Source organism: Thermomyces lanuginosus (assembly GCF_041956635.1).
Source record: "Thermomyces lanuginosus strain ATCC 200065 unplaced genomic scaffold VTN49scaffold_31, whole genome shotgun sequence".
Lineage (NCBI taxonomy): Eukaryota > Fungi > Ascomycota > Eurotiomycetes > Eurotiales > Trichocomaceae > Thermomyces > Thermomyces lanuginosus.
This window is the reverse complement of record NW_027192365.1, coordinates 1,115,856-1,136,114: the sequence shown is the minus strand read 5'-3', so window position 1 is coordinate 1,136,114 and position 20,259 is coordinate 1,115,856. Positions and strand designations below refer to the sequence as shown.

At 54.7% G+C, this 20,259-nt stretch overlaps 9 protein-coding genes across 9 annotated transcripts; 4 read left to right on the top strand and 5 right to left on the bottom strand.

Annotated features, from left to right (window-relative positions):
* Positions 1-8: 8 nt before the first annotated feature.
* Positions 9-875, top strand: VTN49DRAFT_4463 (uncharacterized protein; the record flags this gene model as incomplete). Its single annotated transcript, XM_069412412.1, has 1 exon — positions 9-875. One exon carries the CDS (start codon positions 9-11, stop codon positions 873-875), a length of 867 nt encoding a protein of 288 aa, XP_069267658.1.
* Positions 876-2,393: 1,518 nt separating this feature from the next.
* Positions 2,394-2,993, bottom strand: VTN49DRAFT_4462 (uncharacterized protein; the record flags this gene model as incomplete). The annotated part of the gene is made up of 2 exons (XM_069412411.1): positions 2,394-2,651; positions 2,880-2,993. The coding sequence occupies 2 exons, from the start codon at positions 2,991-2,993 to the stop codon at positions 2,394-2,396; spliced, it is 372 nt and encodes a 123-aa protein (XP_069267657.1).
* Positions 2,994-3,429: 436 nt separating this feature from the next.
* Positions 3,430-7,851, top strand: VTN49DRAFT_4461 (uncharacterized protein; the record flags this gene model as incomplete). The annotated part of the gene is made up of 1 exon (XM_069412410.1): positions 3,430-7,851. The coding sequence occupies one exon, from the start codon at positions 3,430-3,432 to the stop codon at positions 7,849-7,851; it is 4,422 nt and encodes a 1,473-aa protein (XP_069267656.1).
* Positions 7,852-8,302: 451 nt separating this feature from the next.
* Positions 8,303-10,693, bottom strand: VTN49DRAFT_4460 (uncharacterized protein; the record flags this gene model as incomplete). Its single annotated transcript, XM_069412409.1, has 9 exons — positions 8,303-8,528; positions 8,647-8,952; positions 9,003-9,134; positions 9,181-9,420; positions 9,473-9,987; positions 10,058-10,280; positions 10,337-10,389; positions 10,456-10,544; positions 10,609-10,693. The coding sequence occupies 9 exons, from the start codon at positions 10,691-10,693 to the stop codon at positions 8,303-8,305; spliced, it is 1,869 nt and encodes a 622-aa protein (XP_069267655.1).
* Positions 10,694-11,209: 516 nt separating this feature from the next.
* Positions 11,210-12,484, top strand: VTN49DRAFT_4459 (uncharacterized protein; the record flags this gene model as incomplete). The annotated part of the gene is made up of 2 exons (XM_069412407.1): positions 11,210-11,316; positions 11,383-12,484. The coding sequence occupies 2 exons, from the start codon at positions 11,210-11,212 to the stop codon at positions 12,482-12,484; spliced, it is 1,209 nt and encodes a 402-aa protein (XP_069267654.1).
* Positions 12,485-12,717: 233 nt separating this feature from the next.
* VTN49DRAFT_4458 (uncharacterized protein) lies at positions 12,718-13,615 on the bottom strand (the record flags this gene model as incomplete). Its single annotated transcript, XM_069412406.1, has 2 exons — positions 12,718-13,219; positions 13,278-13,615. 2 exons carry the CDS (start codon positions 13,613-13,615, stop codon positions 12,718-12,720), a joined length of 840 nt encoding a protein of 279 aa, XP_069267653.1.
* Positions 13,616-14,361: 746 nt separating this feature from the next.
* On the bottom strand, positions 14,362-15,015 carry VTN49DRAFT_4457 (uncharacterized protein; the record flags this gene model as incomplete). The annotated part of the gene is made up of 1 exon (XM_069412405.1): positions 14,362-15,015. The coding sequence occupies one exon, from the start codon at positions 15,013-15,015 to the stop codon at positions 14,362-14,364; it is 654 nt and encodes a 217-aa protein (XP_069267652.1).
* A 417-nt stretch (positions 15,016-15,432) lies between these two features.
* Positions 15,433-17,940, top strand: VTN49DRAFT_4456 (uncharacterized protein; the record flags this gene model as incomplete). The annotated part of the gene is made up of 1 exon (XM_069412404.1): positions 15,433-17,940. One exon carries the CDS (start codon positions 15,433-15,435, stop codon positions 17,938-17,940), a length of 2,508 nt encoding a protein of 835 aa, XP_069267651.1.
* A 239-nt stretch (positions 17,941-18,179) lies between these two features.
* On the bottom strand, positions 18,180-19,366 carry VTN49DRAFT_4455 (uncharacterized protein; the record flags this gene model as incomplete). Its single annotated transcript, XM_069412403.1, has 4 exons — positions 18,180-18,332; positions 18,393-18,543; positions 18,807-18,927; positions 19,147-19,366. The coding sequence occupies 4 exons, from the start codon at positions 19,364-19,366 to the stop codon at positions 18,180-18,182; spliced, it is 645 nt and encodes a 214-aa protein (XP_069267650.1).
* Between the last annotated feature and the right edge of the window lie 893 nt (positions 19,367-20,259).

Sequence of the window (20,259 nt, the reverse complement as noted above, 5' to 3'; positions counted from 1 at the left end):
GTGCTATCATGGCAAATGATTACGAGAAGAAGACGGTCGCGCAGCTGCATGAACTCCTAAAAGCGCGCGGTCTTCCCACCTCTGGCCGCAAAAATGAACTTATCGCCCGTCTCCAGGAGTCCGACAATAAAGAGTCGGAGCCCGCGAAGACCGACGCGCCTGCCGAAGACGTGATCGATTGGGATGACGAGGTACCCGGCACAACGGACAGCGCCGCTGCTGCAAAGCCCTCGAGCCAAGCTGGTGCCGCGACCATCGCTGCGGGCGGGAAGGGCGAGGTGTCTAATCCGGTCAAGGTCCCCAACCAGAAACTCGGCGAGGATCCGGCAAAAACCGACGATCTCAAGGTGGAATCGAAGGAGGATGCGTCCAACAAGCCTGCCCAACCCGAAGCCGCGGTAGCGGAGACGAAGACAACGGAAGGCGACAAGGCTGCTGGTACTACGGAAGCTGGCACCGGCAAATCTTCAAGCGATTACAGCGCGGGTTTGCGAGCTACGCAACTGGAAGAGGAAATTGAGAAGCGCAAGGCACGCGCGGCCAAGTTCGGCATCGTCGAGGAGACCAAGGCCGCGTTGACAGAGGCAGAAAAGGCGCTGCAGCGTGCGAAGCGCTTCGGCACCGCCGATGCTGCCGCGGGAACGATCCTCAGCCGCCTGGACAAGGCCCTACCAACCGAGCGACCGCGGAAGCGGGGTCGTGGCGATGACGATCATGGTGGCCGCGGGGGCAAGCGCCGCAGCATTGGGGGAAGGGACCGCAACAACCGGCCCCGGGGTGGTGGTCGCGGTGGAGAGCGGCCCAAGTTTGTTCTTTCGGAGGAGGACCGCGCCAAGGCTGAAGCCCGGAAGAAGCGATTTGCGGCGACAGCGTAGGATGACAAATGAGTGTGCTATTTCAATGGTAGATTCTGATCTGCTTCGTGATGTACGATTCTGCCTTGAGGATCTGGGCGTTTGGGTGCTATGAGGGTATGTAACTTAGTGAGATTAGTTTAATCTAAAATGTTCATGATTGGAAATCATGTCGAATCTACTGTACGGTACGGCGTTGTTGGCACCGGAATGGCAATTTCATTTCTGCATGCATGATCTTGGAAGATCCAAAGGATTTGGACAGGTCCTGACCAATTACTGAACCGCGACTCTGCACAACACAAACCAGGTACCAGCTGAACGGACCGCCCGCTGCAGAACAACATATTTATGCTTTTCTTAGCTGCAGGCAAGATAGATTAACCTGCATCCTTTGGAGAAAGACAGATCACCCTGGTCAGCTGAATCCAAGTTGCAAGTTGTCCTCCTCCACGCCGCGCCGACACATTTGTAGCAGTCCACCGACAAGATATCAGTGTTGGGCTCTTTCTACTCGTATTCACCTCCCAACAACGCACGTTCGCCGCGTCCTTGGAAGAAACATTCTGCACGAGTTTTGAGGTTGTCTCTCTCCTCCGAACTTTGTCCGAAATCAAGACGAGGGACCGAGCCGCCCCGCTCAAATCCGTGATCGCTCTCCGTTTATCACTGTATCACACTGGGGATTGCCTCTTCGACTGGCGCTAGACGCGAATCATGGATTTGATCTGGAGTCTGGTTCCGCAATTTGATGGGGTTTTGCCTTGGAATATCAAGGCTCTCTGCGCTAGTCCGAAACGGGGATTTGGGGTGAAAGACTCGACGGATTACATAAAATATTACTAACCGACTTGGGGCTAGTGAAGGATTAAAGTGCCATCCCAGTGGGCCGTAGGGTTCTCTTCGAGATCGAATCGGAGGGGCGAGGCTGACTGAATGGATCTGACTGGTTGCAGCAACAAGGCAGATTCGTTCTGCGGGTAGAGTCGGCCATGACTTAGTAGGAGATGGATTCTTGTAGAATGTGCCAGCATTATGGTTGAGAATGGAGCTGTAGGTTAGATTCTAACGAGCCATGCAATTCGTCGCTGATGGCGATCACTCCTGCTCCATGACTTGTCGAGTTTGAGGGTTAGGCTTAGGAGGCAACAGTCCAGCCGTCGTACTCCCCTGTTGACATCTCCAGGAACCTTAACATACGGAATATATGTACCTATCAGAATGTCCGTTGCGGTTAACCTAGGTTCGGCTCGGGCCTGCGACGAGTCAATCCTGTCGACACTGGTCGAGTTCTAAAGCTTAGTCGTAGTTACTCCGTGCCGCCAACTTCAATCGATTGGCAAGAGATTAGAGTAACCCTACTCGTACTCATCCTAGCACTCCGTCCTTGCAACTGTATGAACCACTCTTTCCCCCGACGAAGAACAGGAATGCTCGATTTGAGTTCAACTTTGATCATTACTAGTATTTCAGAGGTCACCTCGAGTCTCGAATCCATGTCGAATCCATATCGTGAGCTTCTTGATGCCCCCCCTAACCTTATCTAGGATAGCGCTCTGCACAAAAGACTTGAGGGCGCTTTAGCTCGTCGCTAGCGCTGGGACTCGGTGGAGTATCCCGTCCAACCACCCACGGTGCTGTCTGGATGCTCCCAGCAGTTGGCACGGTGTTACCCGCCGTGCCCGCACTTTGTACCCGCTCGTCACCCAGGACTGCCGACCTTGAGATGATGACTCGTCGAGAGTAGCCCTCGCTAAGATGAACCGTCGAGGCGAGAGTACTCAGATTAGCACCCCCCTGGACGCTATGGACAGTTCCACTGGCGCTCTAGAATTCAGAGATAATAATAATGGGGGGGGGGGGGAGGCGCATTCAAGTCCTTGTCGCATCGTCTATTTCTTCTCGCCCATATTGCAACCGCGCTTGAATAGATTTTTTTTTTTTCCACACCGCTACAATCCGCCGGCAGCCCGACAGAAATCCCTTCCTCAGCTTCCTTTGTCACTGACGTGGCCGTTGCCCTACTGTCAAAAAGGTACCTTCGCCACAGCCTAGTGCTCGGTGAGCCACACTATGGGGCGCCACACCCGGCTTGTCGGTTGTGGCGAAGTTCATGCATGAATTTTGCCGTGCGCTCATTGGCTGCCTTTGATCTATGAGAGGAACTGGGATCATCATACAAGCTGTGCCTTTTGGACTGTTGGGCGCCAGCGTGCATTGATATATACGTCATTTGATGTCTGTCTGCATTCTCATGTCCCTGATCGACAGGAGGAAGCTGTTCTTATACTACCCATCCCCCGATCAATGTTCTTCGTGAGTCACGGGCCTGTTCATCGGCCGGTGACAATCTGAGAAGAGAATTTGGAATTAAAAGAGAGACGCTTGAAGAGGTGCGCGATGCTTACTGAAGGTGTTGGATAGGCACTTACGAACAATGTTGTTTAGAAACCGCGTCAAGCAAATGCCTCTCTTCGGTTAGGCGGTATGATACTGGATCAGGTTTACTTCACCATCCTGTTGGATAAGAGGGATTCCTGGCCCAGCGCCGGAGCTTGCGTGAACGGGTCGCACCATGGCGCCAACGACTTTCAGGCGTATTCAAATATCGGGACCCCCGCAACGCAATCAAACGCCCGAGACTCTATCGTCGCCGCAGGAATCCGAGTCGGCGATCTTCGATAGCCCCATCCTTGCGCCGCCTCGATCTCAGATCCCACGACCATCAAATGAGAGCAGGAAAGGTTCCTTCAGTGACACCGAGGGTCAGCCGGTTGCCCGGCTGCAGGTCAGATCGGCCAGATCTTCTTCGAGGTCGGGCGATGATGCCCGTCCGTCTGGCCTACCACGGTTGGCGACCAATCTGCCCACCTCACAGCGTCCTCTGGGCGTTGTTACTTCCCCGAGGCCCGTCACGCCGCAGAATCCGCAGACTCAACAGCCGACTTACAATGCTACCAATGTGTCTCAGCAGGGAGGTCGCACGAGGAACGTTCTCCGCAGAATGGCCAATTTCACAAAAGAAAATACCAATGATTCCGCTCAGTTTAGAACGATCAAACCACAGACGTCATCGTCGACCGTTCATTCTGGTCCCTCTGATTCAAGCAAAGGACGTTCGCGAGACGCTAAGGACGAAACCGCGACGGATGTGCCATTTACTGACAGCTCGTCGGCAACGTCAAGGCTCCCGAGAGTGAGAACACCTCGATCGTCTGAGGATTCGCGGCCAATTGCAAAGGAGTTTGCCAGCCTACGGACTGTGAACCAACCCACCAACACGAACAATCTCCCTCCTCCAACACCAATGTTCTCATCAACAGGAAGTCCGTCGACGAGATACTCAGAGTCTCCCAGCATTTGGGACAGCAGAGACTCTACGCCGACATCCCTATCCTCCCATTCGCCAGGAATCGTTCACTCTGCAAAAGTACCGCAGCGAATCAGACAACCAAGCCCTTCGTATATACGTCCACCGGTGGTGGTTCCCCGTTCGTTTACAAGCCCGGTTGTTCGGACTACGAAACAGGAGCCAGCAATAGCCTCTACATCGACGATCACTGACTCAGGTGTCTCGATTGAAGACAAGACTAACAAATCTCTCCCTGAAAGCCCAACGCGACGAAAATTTCTCCCGAGATCAGACAATCCCGATTCCGCTGGAGATGAGACGGCAACAACAGCGGCCGAGGTGCGCGTGTTTGCTCCTGCCACTCAACCGCAAGTGAATCCGACAAGCAGAAGCGCCACCGCTCCACCACGGCCTAGTCGTCAGGGAACAGACAGCTTGGGGTTGATGGCATCGCCGGTGATTCACAGCAACTTGACCTCTCTGAAGACCACTGGCCGCGCCGGTCGGGAGACAAGCGAGAAAAGCACGAAACAACAAGTCATGCCCGTTCCGTCCGCAGCAACGTCCGTCGAGTCGATCCAGTCGGTCAGCAGCAAACTGTCGCGATCCGGTCCGACGTCGTCGCAGATTCCGAAAAAATCAAAGCAGGTCCTGACCAAGAGTCCGAAACAGCCGAGTGAGCCGAGCAGCACAAGAAGACTTGGACTTTTCAGCAAAAAGTCCAAGAGTGACCTGGGAGGCAGTCGTTCTACGCAAGCCGCAGGAGTATCGACCCGCAAAGGCCCAGCTGCAGGTACTGGACATGAGGGCTATGGAAAGTACAGTCACCGAGGTCGAAAACCGAGTATCGGAAGTAGCACAGCAGGGACACGAGCGCGATCGGCGAGTACGACGGGGCGATCAATTGGCAGCAGCCGAGGGAGTCAGGCGGAGTCGGAACTCGACGACTTCTTGCTCGAGCGTCTCGAGCCGGTCGTTATCAGCGGTGGGGGGTCAGAACTTGTCCGGACTCAGAGTGGGCAGAGCGCGAGTGCTGTGAGTGTGACATCTGCAGGAACGTCTTCTTCGATCGCGGCTGGAATACCTATTGGCGGTGGCTATTCGACCGACTCGCTCACTTCCTCGTCGAGTCTGGCCGCGCCACTACATCGCCAGAGGAGTCCTGTCTTCCCTCCACCCTCTCCGGCGAAGATTTCGCCGAAGCCCGGTCAATCTTCTGTTCAGACTCAGAAATCCAAGGAACAGGATGCAGGGATTTCAGCGCTTCCTCAAATCGAGAGCGCTCCGCCAGGTCGCGACGCCAAAAAGTCCGAGAAGCACGGCCACTTCAGGTGGAACTTTTTCCAGCGCAAGCATAATAACAGCGACAAGGAATCTCGGCCCCCGGCGTCCTCTTCTCGCGCAGAAGGCCAACTGCATGCAGCAATCGCTCCGGTGTCCACTCACCGCACCGTCCCTCATTATGCACTCATTGAACCGGATTCTGACTCCCTGGACGAAATTCTTCATCGCATCGAGGATTCGCCGCCTAGTGAGGACGAAGTGGCTGTTTCGCAGGGTCCTTCTGCTAACCAAGAGGCTGCTCAACGCCACGGGCCATCCGTGCTGCTCCCTTCGCCGCCGCCTTTGTGGGCAGAATTCGCGGAGAATGCTGCTGCAGCGCCGCGTCCTGCGTCACCCAAGGTCTACTTCCACAAGGAAGCGGGGCAGAACAAGGACAATGACAAGGATAATAACCCACCGACCGGTCGTACCCGGCCAAGTCGCCTGAATCCAGTGGGGAGAATCCCGCGAGTGGTGCCACGTCAAGGGACAGATTCCAGACCTGCGGCTCAGCTGGGTGGAAGGAGTGATGACTCTGCTGCTCCGAGGGGTATTATCAACAATCAGGCGAGTGTGCAGACGGTTGAGAAGCAGTCATTCAGCCCAGAATCTCAGCCTGTGCGACCGAAACCGTCTCTTGCCATCAACGAAGGAATCCAATTTGCTTCTGGTGCATACGCATCCAACGAGTTCCTGCACTTTTCGCCTAACCAGGAGTCATATAACTCGAGTTCCAGCTCGGAGGGCAATTCGATCCTGGCTGCCGTGACCGCCATGGGACCCCAACCTCATCAATGGTCGGCCCTCGAGGATGATTTCTGGGCAGAGTACGATGACCTTGTTGAGAGTGCACTTCGATCGGAGAATCCTGCTCCCCCTACAAAGCCCGCAGCGCCGGAGCCGGAGAGAACGAAGCCATTTGAGCTAGCGACAAAGGCTAGTATGACCTTGCAGGCCGAGCTGAACACGACAAGAGACGAAGGCGCCGAGGCATCTCGCAGTCCTGAGATCCAAACCGTGGCTCTCCCGCCAAGTTCAGCCCGATCGAGTCAATCGTCGGTGCGACTGCGTCGATCAGCGATTGCACCGGCGCTACATACTTCGATTTCGCCCCAAGTGTCCTCCGGTGACCTCATCGCAGGATATCGCGAGCAGATCATGGCCAGTGACAATACCGCCCCCGAGGAACCAGCACCTCCAGCCGCCGCATCGGAACAAGAGAACGCCCCCGCAGAAGATATCGACGCCGCACGCCGACGGAAACTGTTGGAGCAAGCAGAGAGAGACCGAGACGGCGCGATGGCCCAGATCAATCTCCGGTCCGCTTCGCTGATGACCAGCCGATGGCTCTCCTTTGGGCGGGTGCTCTTCAGCCCGGCGCACAACCGCATCAAGGCGGCGGTGGACACGGAACGCATCCTGGTGATTGACGGCCTGGGCAACGACGACTGGTCCTACTATTGCGCCCTGACCTACCCGAGCGCGACGGTGTACAGCCTAACGGTGACGCCAACGCCGACCTCGCCGACGGCCCCGGCACACCCCAACGCATGGAGCCCCCCCGAGAACCACCATCTGATCTACTACGCCGACCCGGAAACACCCTTCCCTTTCCCCAAGAACTTCTTCTCCGTCTGCATCATGCGCTTCCCCGCGGCATGTTCCGAGCGTGGACAGCAAAACATGATTAGCGAGTGCAAGCGAGTCCTCCGCCCGGGCGGATACCTCGAAATGAGCATTCTCGACCTCGACCTCGTCAACGTCGGCACCCGCACCCGAAAAGCCGTCCGGCAACTCAAGGAGCGGATCTTCCTCGCGGACCCAGCCATCAACCTCAAGCCGGCAAGCGACCACATCCAGAGACTGCTGGGCACATGCGGCTTCGACAACCTCAACCGCTGCATGGTGGGCCTTCCCGTCGCGGGCATGATTACCGGATCAACCTCTTCCTCAGATTCTTCATCCGCAGACCACTCAAACAATCCCCCTCATGCCCAGCCATCAGCGTCCACGACGACGATGACACCCTCACCTCATTCCAGAGCTAGCAGCGACGACGACGCCAAGCACTCCCTGGGTGAGCTCCTCTCCGACCCTTCCCCAACGGCCAGCAACGACGAGTCCATCGCCAAGATGGTCACCCGCGTCGGCCGATGGTGGTACACGCGGTGCTACGAGGTTCCCGTGCTGGAGAACCTGGATGACAGCATCTGGGCGGATCATCGCCTGCTGCGAGAATGTCAGAAACGGGGCACGAGTTTCCGGCTATTGATTGCGTATGCGCAGAAGCCGAGTGAGAAACGGCGAACGATGAGTGTGTAAAATCCTAAGTTGTCATGAGAGTTATGATCATGCATGATGTTCTAATGACGCTGATGATGATGACCATGCTGATGATGATGACGACGATGACTGCGATGACGATAACTGTTATGCATGATACTTTGAGTATAATGTGTTTGGGTGGCTGGCTGTGATTATGTTGTTTTCTGTCGCATGCATGATACCTGTCTTGCAGCATGTTTGTGTTCTTTTGCATCTGTTCTTACAATCTACCTTATCCAGCTGGTCTGTGGTATGTATTCAAAGAGATAATAATACATGGTCAATGACTTGAGAGTCCTAAGTGTTTGAGTGTAGAGTCCTCATCAGATGCATAGACTAGGTAGCTGACTCCCTTCAAAGAACTCGATTAGGGGCATCGACTTTTAATGCACATGGCCAGAATGTGTCAACTACATCAACCGCCGACATGAACGGTAAGAGAATTAGTTTATTTCCCAAGCTTCTTCTTCTTCTTTGGCCGCTCCTCTTCAAGCTCGTCCTCTTCATCGCCAACCACCTCGTCGTCGAGATCATCCATTTCCTCGTCGCTGCTGCTGCTGCTCTCGTGGTTCGAGTCGTACTCTTCGGCAACCTCGGACTCGGACTCGACCTGGAAGTCCTCGTCGGTCGATTCGGAGTCCTCATCGGCAGAGCCGCGGTCCACTTGCTCGTCACTGGAGATGTCTTCGTTGTCCAGGGCGGCGGCAATAAGCGCAGAGGACTGTGTATGTCCCACGTTAGCTTTCCGTTTATTCGTAAATCAACGAAATTTGGGGGGGGGGGGGGGGTTACTCGTCCAGCATCTCGTTCTTGAAGCGAATGTTCTTGGCTTTGAAGAACTCTTCGAGCGGTTGTTGCTCTTCGCGGTTGATGTTGCTGAATTGGTGCTCGCCCAAGCCGCCCTTGAGTGTGATGGTGATATCGAATGTTCGGCTGGCAGAGATCGCACCGCCAACTCGCGACATTGTAATCACCGCGATGTTCTCGATTGGAATGTACGTGGCTGGCTTGGGCACAAACATGAAGCTCTTGTCCAAGCAGAACAGCAGTCCTTCATTTGCCTTGACCGAGCATTTGACTCCGCTGTGGCCGTGATGGCTAATTGCTCGGTCAGACTCCGGAAATAAGCAGCTGTGAGAGATACTCACCTGACAAAGTCCTTGGACGGCAGAATGACTTTTTTGCCGGAAAGTCCTCGGAAAATCCGGACAATGACTTGGTGAATTGGCTCCTCGTAGCGAGGCTCCAGTTTGCCCTTGTAGCGCTCCTCCAGTAATTCCCTGCAAGGTCAGCGCGACTCCTCACGGTAAGTCTAATATAACCTACTTAGTCATGTTCAGCTCAAGGCTGATCTCCTCATCCAGCTTCAGTTGCATGACCAAAAACGGGTACCTTGTCTGACCCTGCCGGAGTGGCGGATCCAGACCCAACACAATAAGCGTGTGCATGTCGTCATTCTTGGGAAGAAGGAAGAATTTCTTTATCGACGAATATTGAATCTTGTAGTCGTATGTCTTGCCGCGCAGTCGGAATGATGATTCGTACATGTCGATATCGAATCGTCCTCTGTCCAATGTTAGTCTCCAGAGTGGCCGCCATTGAATAGAACGACACGAACCTTGGTGTGAGATGGAGAACATCCAAAAACGTTGCAAACGTATCGCCGGCAACCTCCCCAATCTCGGCCTTGTCCATCAGCGTCTCGTAGAAGAGGCTGGCGGCATTTTGTTCCTCGCCTTCCTCTTCTTCCTCGCTGCCTTCTTTCTTGGTGTCGCTATCGGCCTGCTCCTTTCTCACTGCTGTGCCAGGGATGTAGAACCGCAGCTCGACTAGTTCATCAGGACCAGCGGCTGCCTTTCGCCCGCGATTTTTGGTGCTACCATCAACGTGGCCATTTGCCTGCCCATCCGTCGGCAACGCCAGCTCAACGGCCACTTCATTCTTGCCGGCCAAGTTCGTATTGGAGATCTCAGAGTACGGAATCTCGAAGGCCGGACGATTCTGGACGTTGAACGCCAGCTCCGCCTTTGTAAACTCAGTCTTTCCCCAGTTCCACCCTCGCAGCGCATGCTCCTTATGCTCGAGGGTAACACCGTACCAGACTCGAAAGGCTCTGCTTAGGCGATCAAAATCCTGCACGAATTTCGCTTTGTTAGCCACCGCGCCGATGGATTTCGCCACAACAATCATCCATCCAGCATACCTCTTGCTCAAACCCGTCCAATTGAATGACGCCGGATGTCCGCGACAGAATCTTCAGTTCGTAGCCTCTTGCTGCGCGACTCCATTGTGCTGCGCCAATGTTGCTCCTGTCAAGGGTGAACGTTTCCGTTCCGCCAGAAACTCGCCAGCCCAAGCCGCTCTCTCCTAGCTTGCATTTGCCCGGCTGCCTCGACAAATCGAGGTAAATATTATCGAAGCTCTCCCTGGAAAGCGTGTTAGCATCACCTGTCCTGCCAACAAGCTCCCAGAATCCACTGACATCTTGGAAATGGACGGAGGCTGAGTCGGACAAGCAACAGGGTGTCCGAGGAGCTTTCAATTAAAGCTGTCTTGAGCCTCCAGTGAGATGGTGAGAATAGAATTTCGCTTGAAAATTACAAGAGACGAGACGTTGATGTTGAGAGCTCTTATCGTGATTCTTGCACGAATCCGCGTTGAGGCGCGCGGCGCGCAAAGGTCTATCCAACCTATTTCGGACTAGCTTGCCAAGAGTTTAATCACGTGCATCTATCACGTGACTATATAGCAAACCTTGCGATGATTCGCCGACCGAAAACCTATCATGGCTAAGCTTCTCCAGAAATTGACCACCAGGGTCAAACTTGATCACATCCATGCCGCCGTCGTATGCAGTCAAGAGAAAATAAACAGAAGATACATCACGCTGCTACATTTCCACGCTAGTCCGACAATTGCGAAAGTTAAATTGAAATTAGTCTACTCTCTGTGCGGAGTTCAAGTAAGTACGTAAATACAAGTGCCGCTACCTCGGAGGTAGGGTACTGAGTGAGGATCCGAATGCCTTCAGACTATGATCTGTACTCGGACCTGGATAACCTATACAGTCCCAAACGTAAGAGATGACAAAGTTAAAGTTTTGTTGTGGCTCTGGGGAGGCAGTGTCGAAGTATGTTTGCCTCCAGCTGGTATCGTACATGACGTGGATAGGGTACGGATGGCGGCCTCCAAGCATCGCCAAGATCGACTGCCGCGCCGGGGCCTTGACCGTATTTAGCAATCAAACTCGTGACTCTCTGAAGTCTCGAGGCTTAAAGTCGTCATTCCCTCGGCGCTTCTGCAATGCTTCGAATTCAGTGTGTTTTCTCTCAAATGGTGCCGTTGGAGGGCCAAAATGCCTTCATCTTCGAGTGCATCGTCGGCTCCTCCGCTGCGTGACGCGGTCGCGCGGATATCGAAGCTGGTCTTGGCGTCCTATATCCTCGACTGGATCCTCATAATGTAGGTGCCGCTCAGGGGAGATTGAATACCTCATACGCCCAGAATGGATGATTGACGATGTTGTAGTGGTGTCGCCGGAATCGGACGTGGATTCCATGAGGTCAAGGGAAACCAAAGACCATTTTCGCTGACTGACCCAAATATCTCCTATCCGCATGCCGCCGAAGAGACGGTGTCTTCTGCTGTTCTGATCATCGTGGGCCTCGTAGCTCCAGGTGTGATCGTCGCCGTGCTTAGTCTGTTGTTAGTTCCCACGCCCACCGCTCTGAGAGGCGCCCCCTTTGCCCTGATCTGGCGACGCAAGATATGGGAATGGAATGCCGGCTGGATGGGACTCGGGGTTGCCCTTGCAGCTACGTTCATGGCCACTGAGGGTTTGAAGGATCTGGCGGGAAAGCCCCGACCGGACCTGCTGGACCGATGTGATCCGGATCTGTCAAAAGTGGATATGTATACGGTCGGCGGCCTCGGGGCTGATCTCCCCGGTGCACCGCGACTAGTAACCGCGGGCATATGTCGGAACCAGGCCAAGGAGCTCCGTATCGACGGATTCGTCAGTTTCCCCAGCGGCCATGCTTCGTTCTCCTTCGCCGGGTTATTGTATCTCTCTCTCTGGCTTTGCTCCAAGTTCTCCATCTCCTTCCCGTATCTGGGCCCATTGCCGTTCGGCGCAGCAGCGCCGGCAGCAGCAGCGATAGAATCGTCCTCGCCCGACCAACGCAATGGAAACCACATCGAAGAAGTGAAGGCGACGGAAAATTCGTCCGGCTCCTGGTTGCCGGCACCATCCACCTCGTTGCGCGCTCAGGGAGCTGCACCTCCAGTATACCTCCAGATCATTGCTTTTGTTCCAATCTGCGTCGCCACATTCATTGCCATCTCGCGGTACTTCGATCACCGCCACCATGGTTTTGACATCCTTTTCGGCGCCGCCCTTGGTTCGTTCTTCGCCTATATCGGATTCCGTCTGTATCATGTCCCGATCCGCCGCAGCGATGGATGGTCCTGGGCGGCGCGCAGTCGCCGGCATGCGTTCTTCCGCGGCATTGGGTATGGCGACTTGGTGGTCACCGAGGGTTGGGCTCGGGATTCATATACCATTCCCGCCGAGAGGCGTCGGCGAGAAAATGGAGTCCCCGAGCAGGCCACCGATCAGGAGGCAGTCTGAAAGTTGCGAGGCCGTCGTGGCCAATTGATTGTTTACATATGTATGACATACTGCTTGGAGACAGCATTATGTGGCGTTGGGGAACTCTATTCGGTTGTCGGCTCTTTTGCAACATTATTCTATTCACATATTATGTTACCTTTTTATATATTCCGTATAGGATGCAGAAATAATCACTATCAATGTCATGCCACAAAGGAGCAAAGGGAATCATAACTCTATAATAAGTTTCTTCACCTCCATCCCCCAACCCTCCCCTCATCCCACCGAGCCCTTGCCTCCTTCCTCGCCGCCAGCTTCGCCGCCTCAGTGCGTATCCTTCTCACCCAATCCGCAACCTCCCGATCCGGCGCACGACCACCGGCATGGTCATGCTGGTATTCTCCCTCAAGGAAACTCTCCTCGACCGCGCGACAGACAGCCTCTTGTTCCGCAATGGCCGCCACAAGCCGTTGATAGAGGGCCTTGGGCGACCACGGGGCCAGCGCCTCGTCCATCTCTGTCTGCTTTTTCCGCCAAGACACCTCGAGGGACTGGTGCGTGAGGAGTAAAGACTCGGTGGATGCGCGGAGACTCGCAAGGCGGGATTCTAGGTCCAGCACGTGGCGCGCTAGCGCAATGTTGGACTCGAGTTGTGCCTGGAGCGCGTTCTGCCAGGCCGGGTATGAAGGGTGGAGGGTAGACAAAGCGGAGATGAGGTTGGGATTGGAGAGGACGGATTGGAGTTCAGTTGTCCTGTGGTTCTGGTTAGCCTTCATGTTTCCCAGCTCCGTTATGGTGTAATAATGCGTACGATTTGTCCTTGACGACATCCGGGAGCCACCCATCTTCGATCCGCGGTGGTTCCGGTAGCTCTTGCACTTGTTGTGCTTGTTGCTGTTGTTGCTCTTCGCCCGCGCCTGTAGCCTGACGAGGAGTTTCCGGCTGCTTCGGCGACTGTATCGGTGGTGGCCGCGAGGTCGGGCCAGGCCCTGACAACGGTGTGCCCTGACGGCTCACATCGTGGCTACTCGGCTTCGGCGGGGGTGGAGGAGGGGTATCAGGGGCGATGGCGGGACTTCCTTGCCCTGGCACTGATGGGGGCGCCCAGTATGCGGACGAACGGGGGGAGTATGTGCTTGATTCTGCCATTTCCTCTGTTTCTCTTAATCGAGTCTGTTGGACGGAAGCTTTAAGTTGGGCTTGCGATAGAAGTTGAGGAACAAGCTGATGGACTGTCCTAGCTCAGATGCAATCCCTTGTTCTTAGAATCCGAAATCGAACAATTCATGTTTGAACACCACCGTACAAAGCTATCTCGAGACCGTAGTATGAAAAGCCATCTTTGTACTTTGTCTAGTCCAGTATGCCCGCTGTTCCCGCCTGATAAGATCGGGGAAGCATCAAGCCTCCAAGCCGGAGCAATACAGATCACGTGATGAATGGTCCACAAGCAACCCGATTGGCTTTAATTTTTTTTTTTTAGTTCAGGACCAAAGCGTCTGAAGATGAGCTCCAGAGCGGAAGGATGACAGGGTTATGCGGTACGATACGAGAATTTACGACGTATCGAGTCAAGATGTCGATACCGTTGTGGATTTCAGTGGGATATTGTGTGGATCGAGTAAGCTAGCAACGTACTCCGTAGAGCGGTCGGTTGACTTGATCTCTGTCGAAATTCGAAGAATTGTACGAAGAGCAACATTGGATCATGAAGGCAAACAGGAACATTAGCCGCGAGGATCGGCACGGCGTTTAATGATGCAAGAGGGGTCGTAACTTCGTCGCCTCAGTTCGAAATGAGGACTGGATATTTGGTCGAAGAATGTCCCCTAAACGACCCAGTCCGTAATGACCGCAGAGCGGGCGGGCATGCACCAGATTCCAAGTCTCTACCTTCACTCCGTTCTTCGCCGTACTTCTCGCTCCTGTGTTTCTGCGCTGACACCTCGGACCGCATCGGTAACAATCTGTCGCAATTCGTTCTGCGCAGCCTCGCTGTGAAAATCTTCTCGTGCCGCCAGAGCCTCGATCCTTCGCTTGAATTCTGGATCCACCTCGCCCGCCTCACCTTGGAGTTCCTGCTCCGACATCGTGCCAACGTTGATGTTGACGTTGGGAGGTAACTCAGGTGGCGGCGGAGCCGCGGCGGTTTGCGACTGCGCACCATTGCTAGTGCCTGCGACCTGTCGCAGGTACGCCGCGACCTGAGGGAACGAGCCGTCGCTCTCGATGAATTCCTCCGCTGTCAGCCCTTCATCATTTTTATGTTGGACATTGATGCCTAGTTCCTCCACCAAACATTTGGCAATGTCGAGAGTCTCGGCCACAAACAGACAAGTATCGCCGTCCTCATCCGTCAGGTTCACGTCAACACCGAATTCCTTGACCAAGGCGCGTAGCAAATCAATGTGACCATACGAGGCAGCGGCATGCAGCAGCGAGTAGCCGTGGGCATCTTGACGCGACGCCTGCGATGGATCAGCGCGGAGCGCGGAGAGGACTGCGTTGGGATTGTCCGCCGCAAGGACCCATAGATTCGATTGAGTCATGATTAGTAACTTTCACGGCGCCACCACGAAGGCAGCGATGACTTGCAAAGGGTAACAGCGGATGATGGAATGCGGATAACAAAACGGGAAAATATTTTGTATTGAAATATTTCTTTCATGGTAGGCGGGGAGGGTAGAAAAATCCTCAAGTGCATTGGATCATCCCACTTCAGGACCACTAGGAGCTCCATTCCTGTGCCATGATTTGATAAACCCACGAGCAAACCCTTCCATCTTTCGATCCAGTTCTCTCTGCTGAATTCTCCTTGTGGCGCACTGGTCTACTCAGCTGCCTGCTGTGAGACATGAGTCATCCCAGTTGAACCGCTATTAAAGCTTTCTGAAGCAACTGAACTGAGCTCGAGAGAATAGCAAGTCTGTACATTAAGCTTCTACAAGCGTTATCTATTTGCAAAGATGCCGCAATTCCCGCAGCAGAACCACGACGAGGTCCGCCGCATCGTCGAGATACTGGATGCGGGGTCCAAGAAGAAGGACGGCGGCCGGACGGCGGAGGGGAGGAAACCCGTCCGCTGCCGGAAGACCACGTATGAGGTGCCGGGCTCGGATATCGTCGTCGACTCGTGGCGACTCAATGACTGGGACTACAAGCGGCCCGACCTTCCGACCTACGCGCGGGGCCTCTTCACGACGGTCCGCAAGGATGGCAAGCACGAGATTGCGGTGCGGGGCTACGACAAGTTCTTTAACGTCGATGAGGTCAACGATACCAAATGGCGGAACATTGAGAATTTCACGAAGGGACCGTACGAGCTGAGCGTCAAGGAGAACGGCTGCATTATCTTCATGTCTGGTCTAGAAGATGGAACCTTGCTGGTCTGCAGTAAACACTCTACCGGTCCGCGAGAAGACGTGCCGGTTAGCCACGCGCAGGCCGGTGAGCGATGGATTGAGAAGCATTTGGCCTCTGTAGGGAAGACAAAGAGGGATCTCGCGGCGGAGCTGCGGAGAATGAACGCTACGGCGGTCGGGGAACTCTGTGATGACTCGTTCGAGGAGCATGTGCTGGCGTATGATGAGAATGCCGCGGGCATCTACCTCCACGGCATCAACTTCAACGTCCCGGAATTCGTCACACTGTCCTGCGGAGAGGTGCACGAATTCGCCGACAAATGGGGCTTCAAGAAAGCGGCATACGTGACTTTCAACGATGTTCCCTCGGTGAAGGAGTTCCTGGATAAGTGTGCCGAGACGGGGTCCTGGAATGGACGGGACACGGAGGGTTTCGTCGTTCGATGCAAGAAGGGCAAACCCGAAACCGGATACAGGGACTGGTTCTTCAAATACAAATTTGATGAACCATATTTGATGTACCGGCAATGGCGTGAATGCACAAAAGCTATCATTGCCGGCAAAATCCCCAAGATTAAGAAACACGTCAAGATTACACAGGAATACCTCGAATACGCCAAGCGACAGCTGGCCAAAGACCCGGAGCTGGGCAAGCGGTACAACCAGAACCATGGTATCATTGCGATGCGCGACGGGTTCTTGCGCGAGAGAGGCCTCAAGGGCGCGCAGATCATTGCCATGGAGGCCCAAGGGGAGCTAGATGGACTTCATGACGTGACCCAGGGAGTCATTCTGGTACCTGTTGCCTCGATCGGTTGCGGCAAGACGACACTGGCCCTGGCACTGGTGAAGCTGTTCGGATGGGGCCACATTCAGAACGACAACCTCCCCAAGCAAAAGAACAAGGCCAAGAAGTTCGCAGAGGATGTCATTCAGGCCGCCCGCTCGGCGCCCGTTGTCATTGCCGACCGCAACAACCACCAGCGGCGCGAACGCAAGCAGATCATGGACGACGTGTCGCTCGGGGTGGCGGACGCCCGCTATGTCGCGCTGCACTACGTGCACGAGCCCAAGACGGAGCTGCTCGATGATATCCGCGCGGTCACACGGGAGCGAGTCCTGAACCGCGGGGACAATCATCAAACGATCCGCGCCGCCAGCAAGGACACGGAGGAGATTATCGGGATCATGGAGGGATTTTTGCACCGCTTCGAGGCCGTCGACACGGACCGCGACCCAGACGCCAACTTCCATGAGGTGATCGACTTGGAGGTGGGCGCATCCTCGCGCGAGAACCTTGAAAAGGTGGTTAAACAGCTGCACCGGGTGTTCCCCAAGATCGTGCGCAACATCCCCTCAGCTGAGGAGATGGATCGCGCGATCGAGTCGGCTATGCACGAATACAAAGTACAGGAGGACCTCAGCTGGGGCTCTGGCAGCCAAAAATCCAAGAAAAACAAGCAACAAAACGCCAACAACGAACAAGAAAAGGCTGCAAAGAAAACAGACCCCAACACCCTCGTCAAAAAGATCGAATACGTCGGCATCTCTCTCCCTTCCTCCCCGATCAACGAACTCTTGCAATCCCTGTTCGCCCCAGGCAAAACATCCCCAGAGCGCGCAAAGCTGTATAACCATCTGGTGCATAGCCGGCGCATCCAACCAACCTTTCACGTTACATTGATCCACCGCTCGCACAACTCGACACACCCCGACGTTTGGAAGAAGTACACGGATCTCTACCTGCAGCGCATGCAGGAGCGTCTCGACCAAGGTCAAGAGATCGACCCTTCCACGCCGCCGAAGCTGGGCGATGCCCGTGTCCGCATCGAGCGGCTCGTCTGGAGTGACAAGATCATGGCGTTTGTTGTACGGATCCTGCCTCCGGCTACGGATGGTGAGGGCGGAGACTCCTGGCCGTGCGTCAACCCCGTGGCGCACATTACCGTTGGCACGGCCTCGCCGGAAGTCAAGCCCAAGGAGAGCAATGATCTGCTGCAGCAATGGTTGCAGGTTGGTTCCGGCGAGGGGACGGGTATATGGGAGGCGGAGGTGCCCGGCTACAAAGTCCTCGATGGAGAGGTTCGGCCGGTGATGATGCGTGGGAAGTAATCGATACAGGAGGATTATTCATTGCATTCTTTATGATTAATATGTCTAGAGGTATTCTACACGACGAAAAGAAATGTTCGAACGGTAGCTCTATGTTCACAAACATGGAGCATAGAAATCATTACTGCATGTATCATAGGGCTGGATATGGATATGGATATTCCATAAATCCATACTTGCCTCTGTTTCCGTGAGTTCGCTGCCTTACCTTGTAGTGATCCGAGAAGGTAGAGATGGGTTCAGCCAGTGACCCAGCTGGCCACCCGTTGAGCACCGAAGCGGCCCACGTACTGCAGGCCCGTGCTCCCCATGGGGAAGTAGCTGACGAGGTACCATATCAACGCCACAAGTTGGCATACGGCAGCCGGAAGGGTGAGCAAGCTACTTCGTAGCTGTATTGGGCGAGTTAGTCACTTTCTAGAATCTTCCTCCAAGGCCGACCGATAACTCACCCCCACCGCAAAGTACAGCGTCAAGGCAATGGATCCAAAATATGCTGCCGTGAACGGCAGTCGTGATCCAGAGAGTAGGTGGCGAGCATAGGTCATTGGTCCCATGAGCACTGCCCATGACGCGAGGAAGAACACAGAACCGATTGACCATCTAAATTATCACCTGGTCAGCCTCAGATGCTAGAGACAAGACCCGTGTCTTCGCTTCTGGACGCGACGCGTAGAACATGCGAGAATGCACTACTAAGCCACACGGAGACACACGCGTCGCGTATTCCTCAGCAGCCGTCCACAGCTACGTGCTCGTGGTGGTGTCCACGCTGCACAATGACGTCAAGTCCACCTGATGAAGCCACGGATGATCGCCGAGAGCCGCTTCGGCAATGGACAAACGACAAGGGGGTCGGCACTTACAGAATAGCGAATTTTCGAGGCTTCAGAGTCAAGGCCGGCCAGAGCAGGAAGCAGAGCAGGAAGCAAATCGCCGCACCCACGTTACATCCGGCAAAGATAAGCATCCGATCCCAACGGCTCACTAGAGATGCACGGTACGATCAGCACATTTTCTGTCCTCGGCAGACCTACCGCATCGCTCCTAGCCCATGAGGATCCGGCAAGCATGCAGGAACTGGTGTATTTGTCACCCGTCCCTGCAGATGGCCAATCAGAGGGTGATGAGGCAACCACGTCGTCTTGGCCAGCAAGGTCACGGGTTCCGGTGCGACGGCCACTGGAAGGGCAGGAGGACACTCACAGGCAAAGAAGCTTTCTTCCTCTTCACGTCGCGACGGCGCGGGTAGGGGCGCGCCGGGAGTTTCATGCGTGGGCAGTCTCAAGTATCCTTCTCGCCCACTGAAGGGATTCCATGACTGCAGCCGGGAGAAGACAGATGAGTTGGTATTGACTGGAGAATCCGTGTCCCGCCTTGTCCAGCCTAGAGAATTGATGCCTTCTCGAAATGATGTCGACGCCATCGTGTCTCGCGGTATCTACGGGGACAAGAGCAGCCCCTAACCTAAAAACGGGGTCGATGGAATGCGTCAAGACCGAAAACGGACAAATAGAAGACCAGATAAAATCAAAGGGAGGGGGATCAGACTATCCGGAGAGTCTGATAAGAGCAGGTGACCCCGCGCGGTCCAAAAAGAAGTTTTTTTCCACACGTGCACCTACACAGTCTTTTTGGTCTGAAAACCTGTTTGAGGCTGCTATCGCAACAATGATCGTCGCGGGGCGAGACGGCTGAATGTAGGAAAGGACCCGAAACGGACGGCACGTCTCGAATGCAGAACCACGGATGACCAGGGTCAGAATGTCGTCTGCCGTAACGCCATATGCTTGTCTGGAGAACGTGCCCGGACGGAAGCTGCCGAGCGGACCGATCGGGAGGTATGCGAAGCCGTCGACTAACTCTCTGGAATGTCTTGAGTGGAGGGAATCGAACCCCAGACGAGGGTGGGCAACCCCGGATTGCTGTCCGAATTCTGCTAAGGGTGTGCGTCTATGGTCCTTTCTTCCTGTCAGATGACACTGTCCCACGGAAGGATGTCTGTCTCAGACTAAGTTCGGAACCACTGTGGTGGTGCTGGAGTTTACCTCCCCCAAAATTCAACCTAAATTCCAGAATTCCAAGCTTCAATCCCTTGAAGAAAATGTAGACATGCAGATGAATGCAAACAGCCAGGAAGGAGGCGATGCTCGGTCGAGAGTCGCCAGGACGGAAGGAACGCACTTGCCCAGTAGGCAGACAAGCATGGACCTGGCCGGCAGGCGAGGTTGGAGGTCTGAGGAATGGATTTGGTCGAATCAGGTTTAGCGCCGTTTTGCAGAGAGGATCCATGAGGCGGCAGATCGGCGACGTCGATTG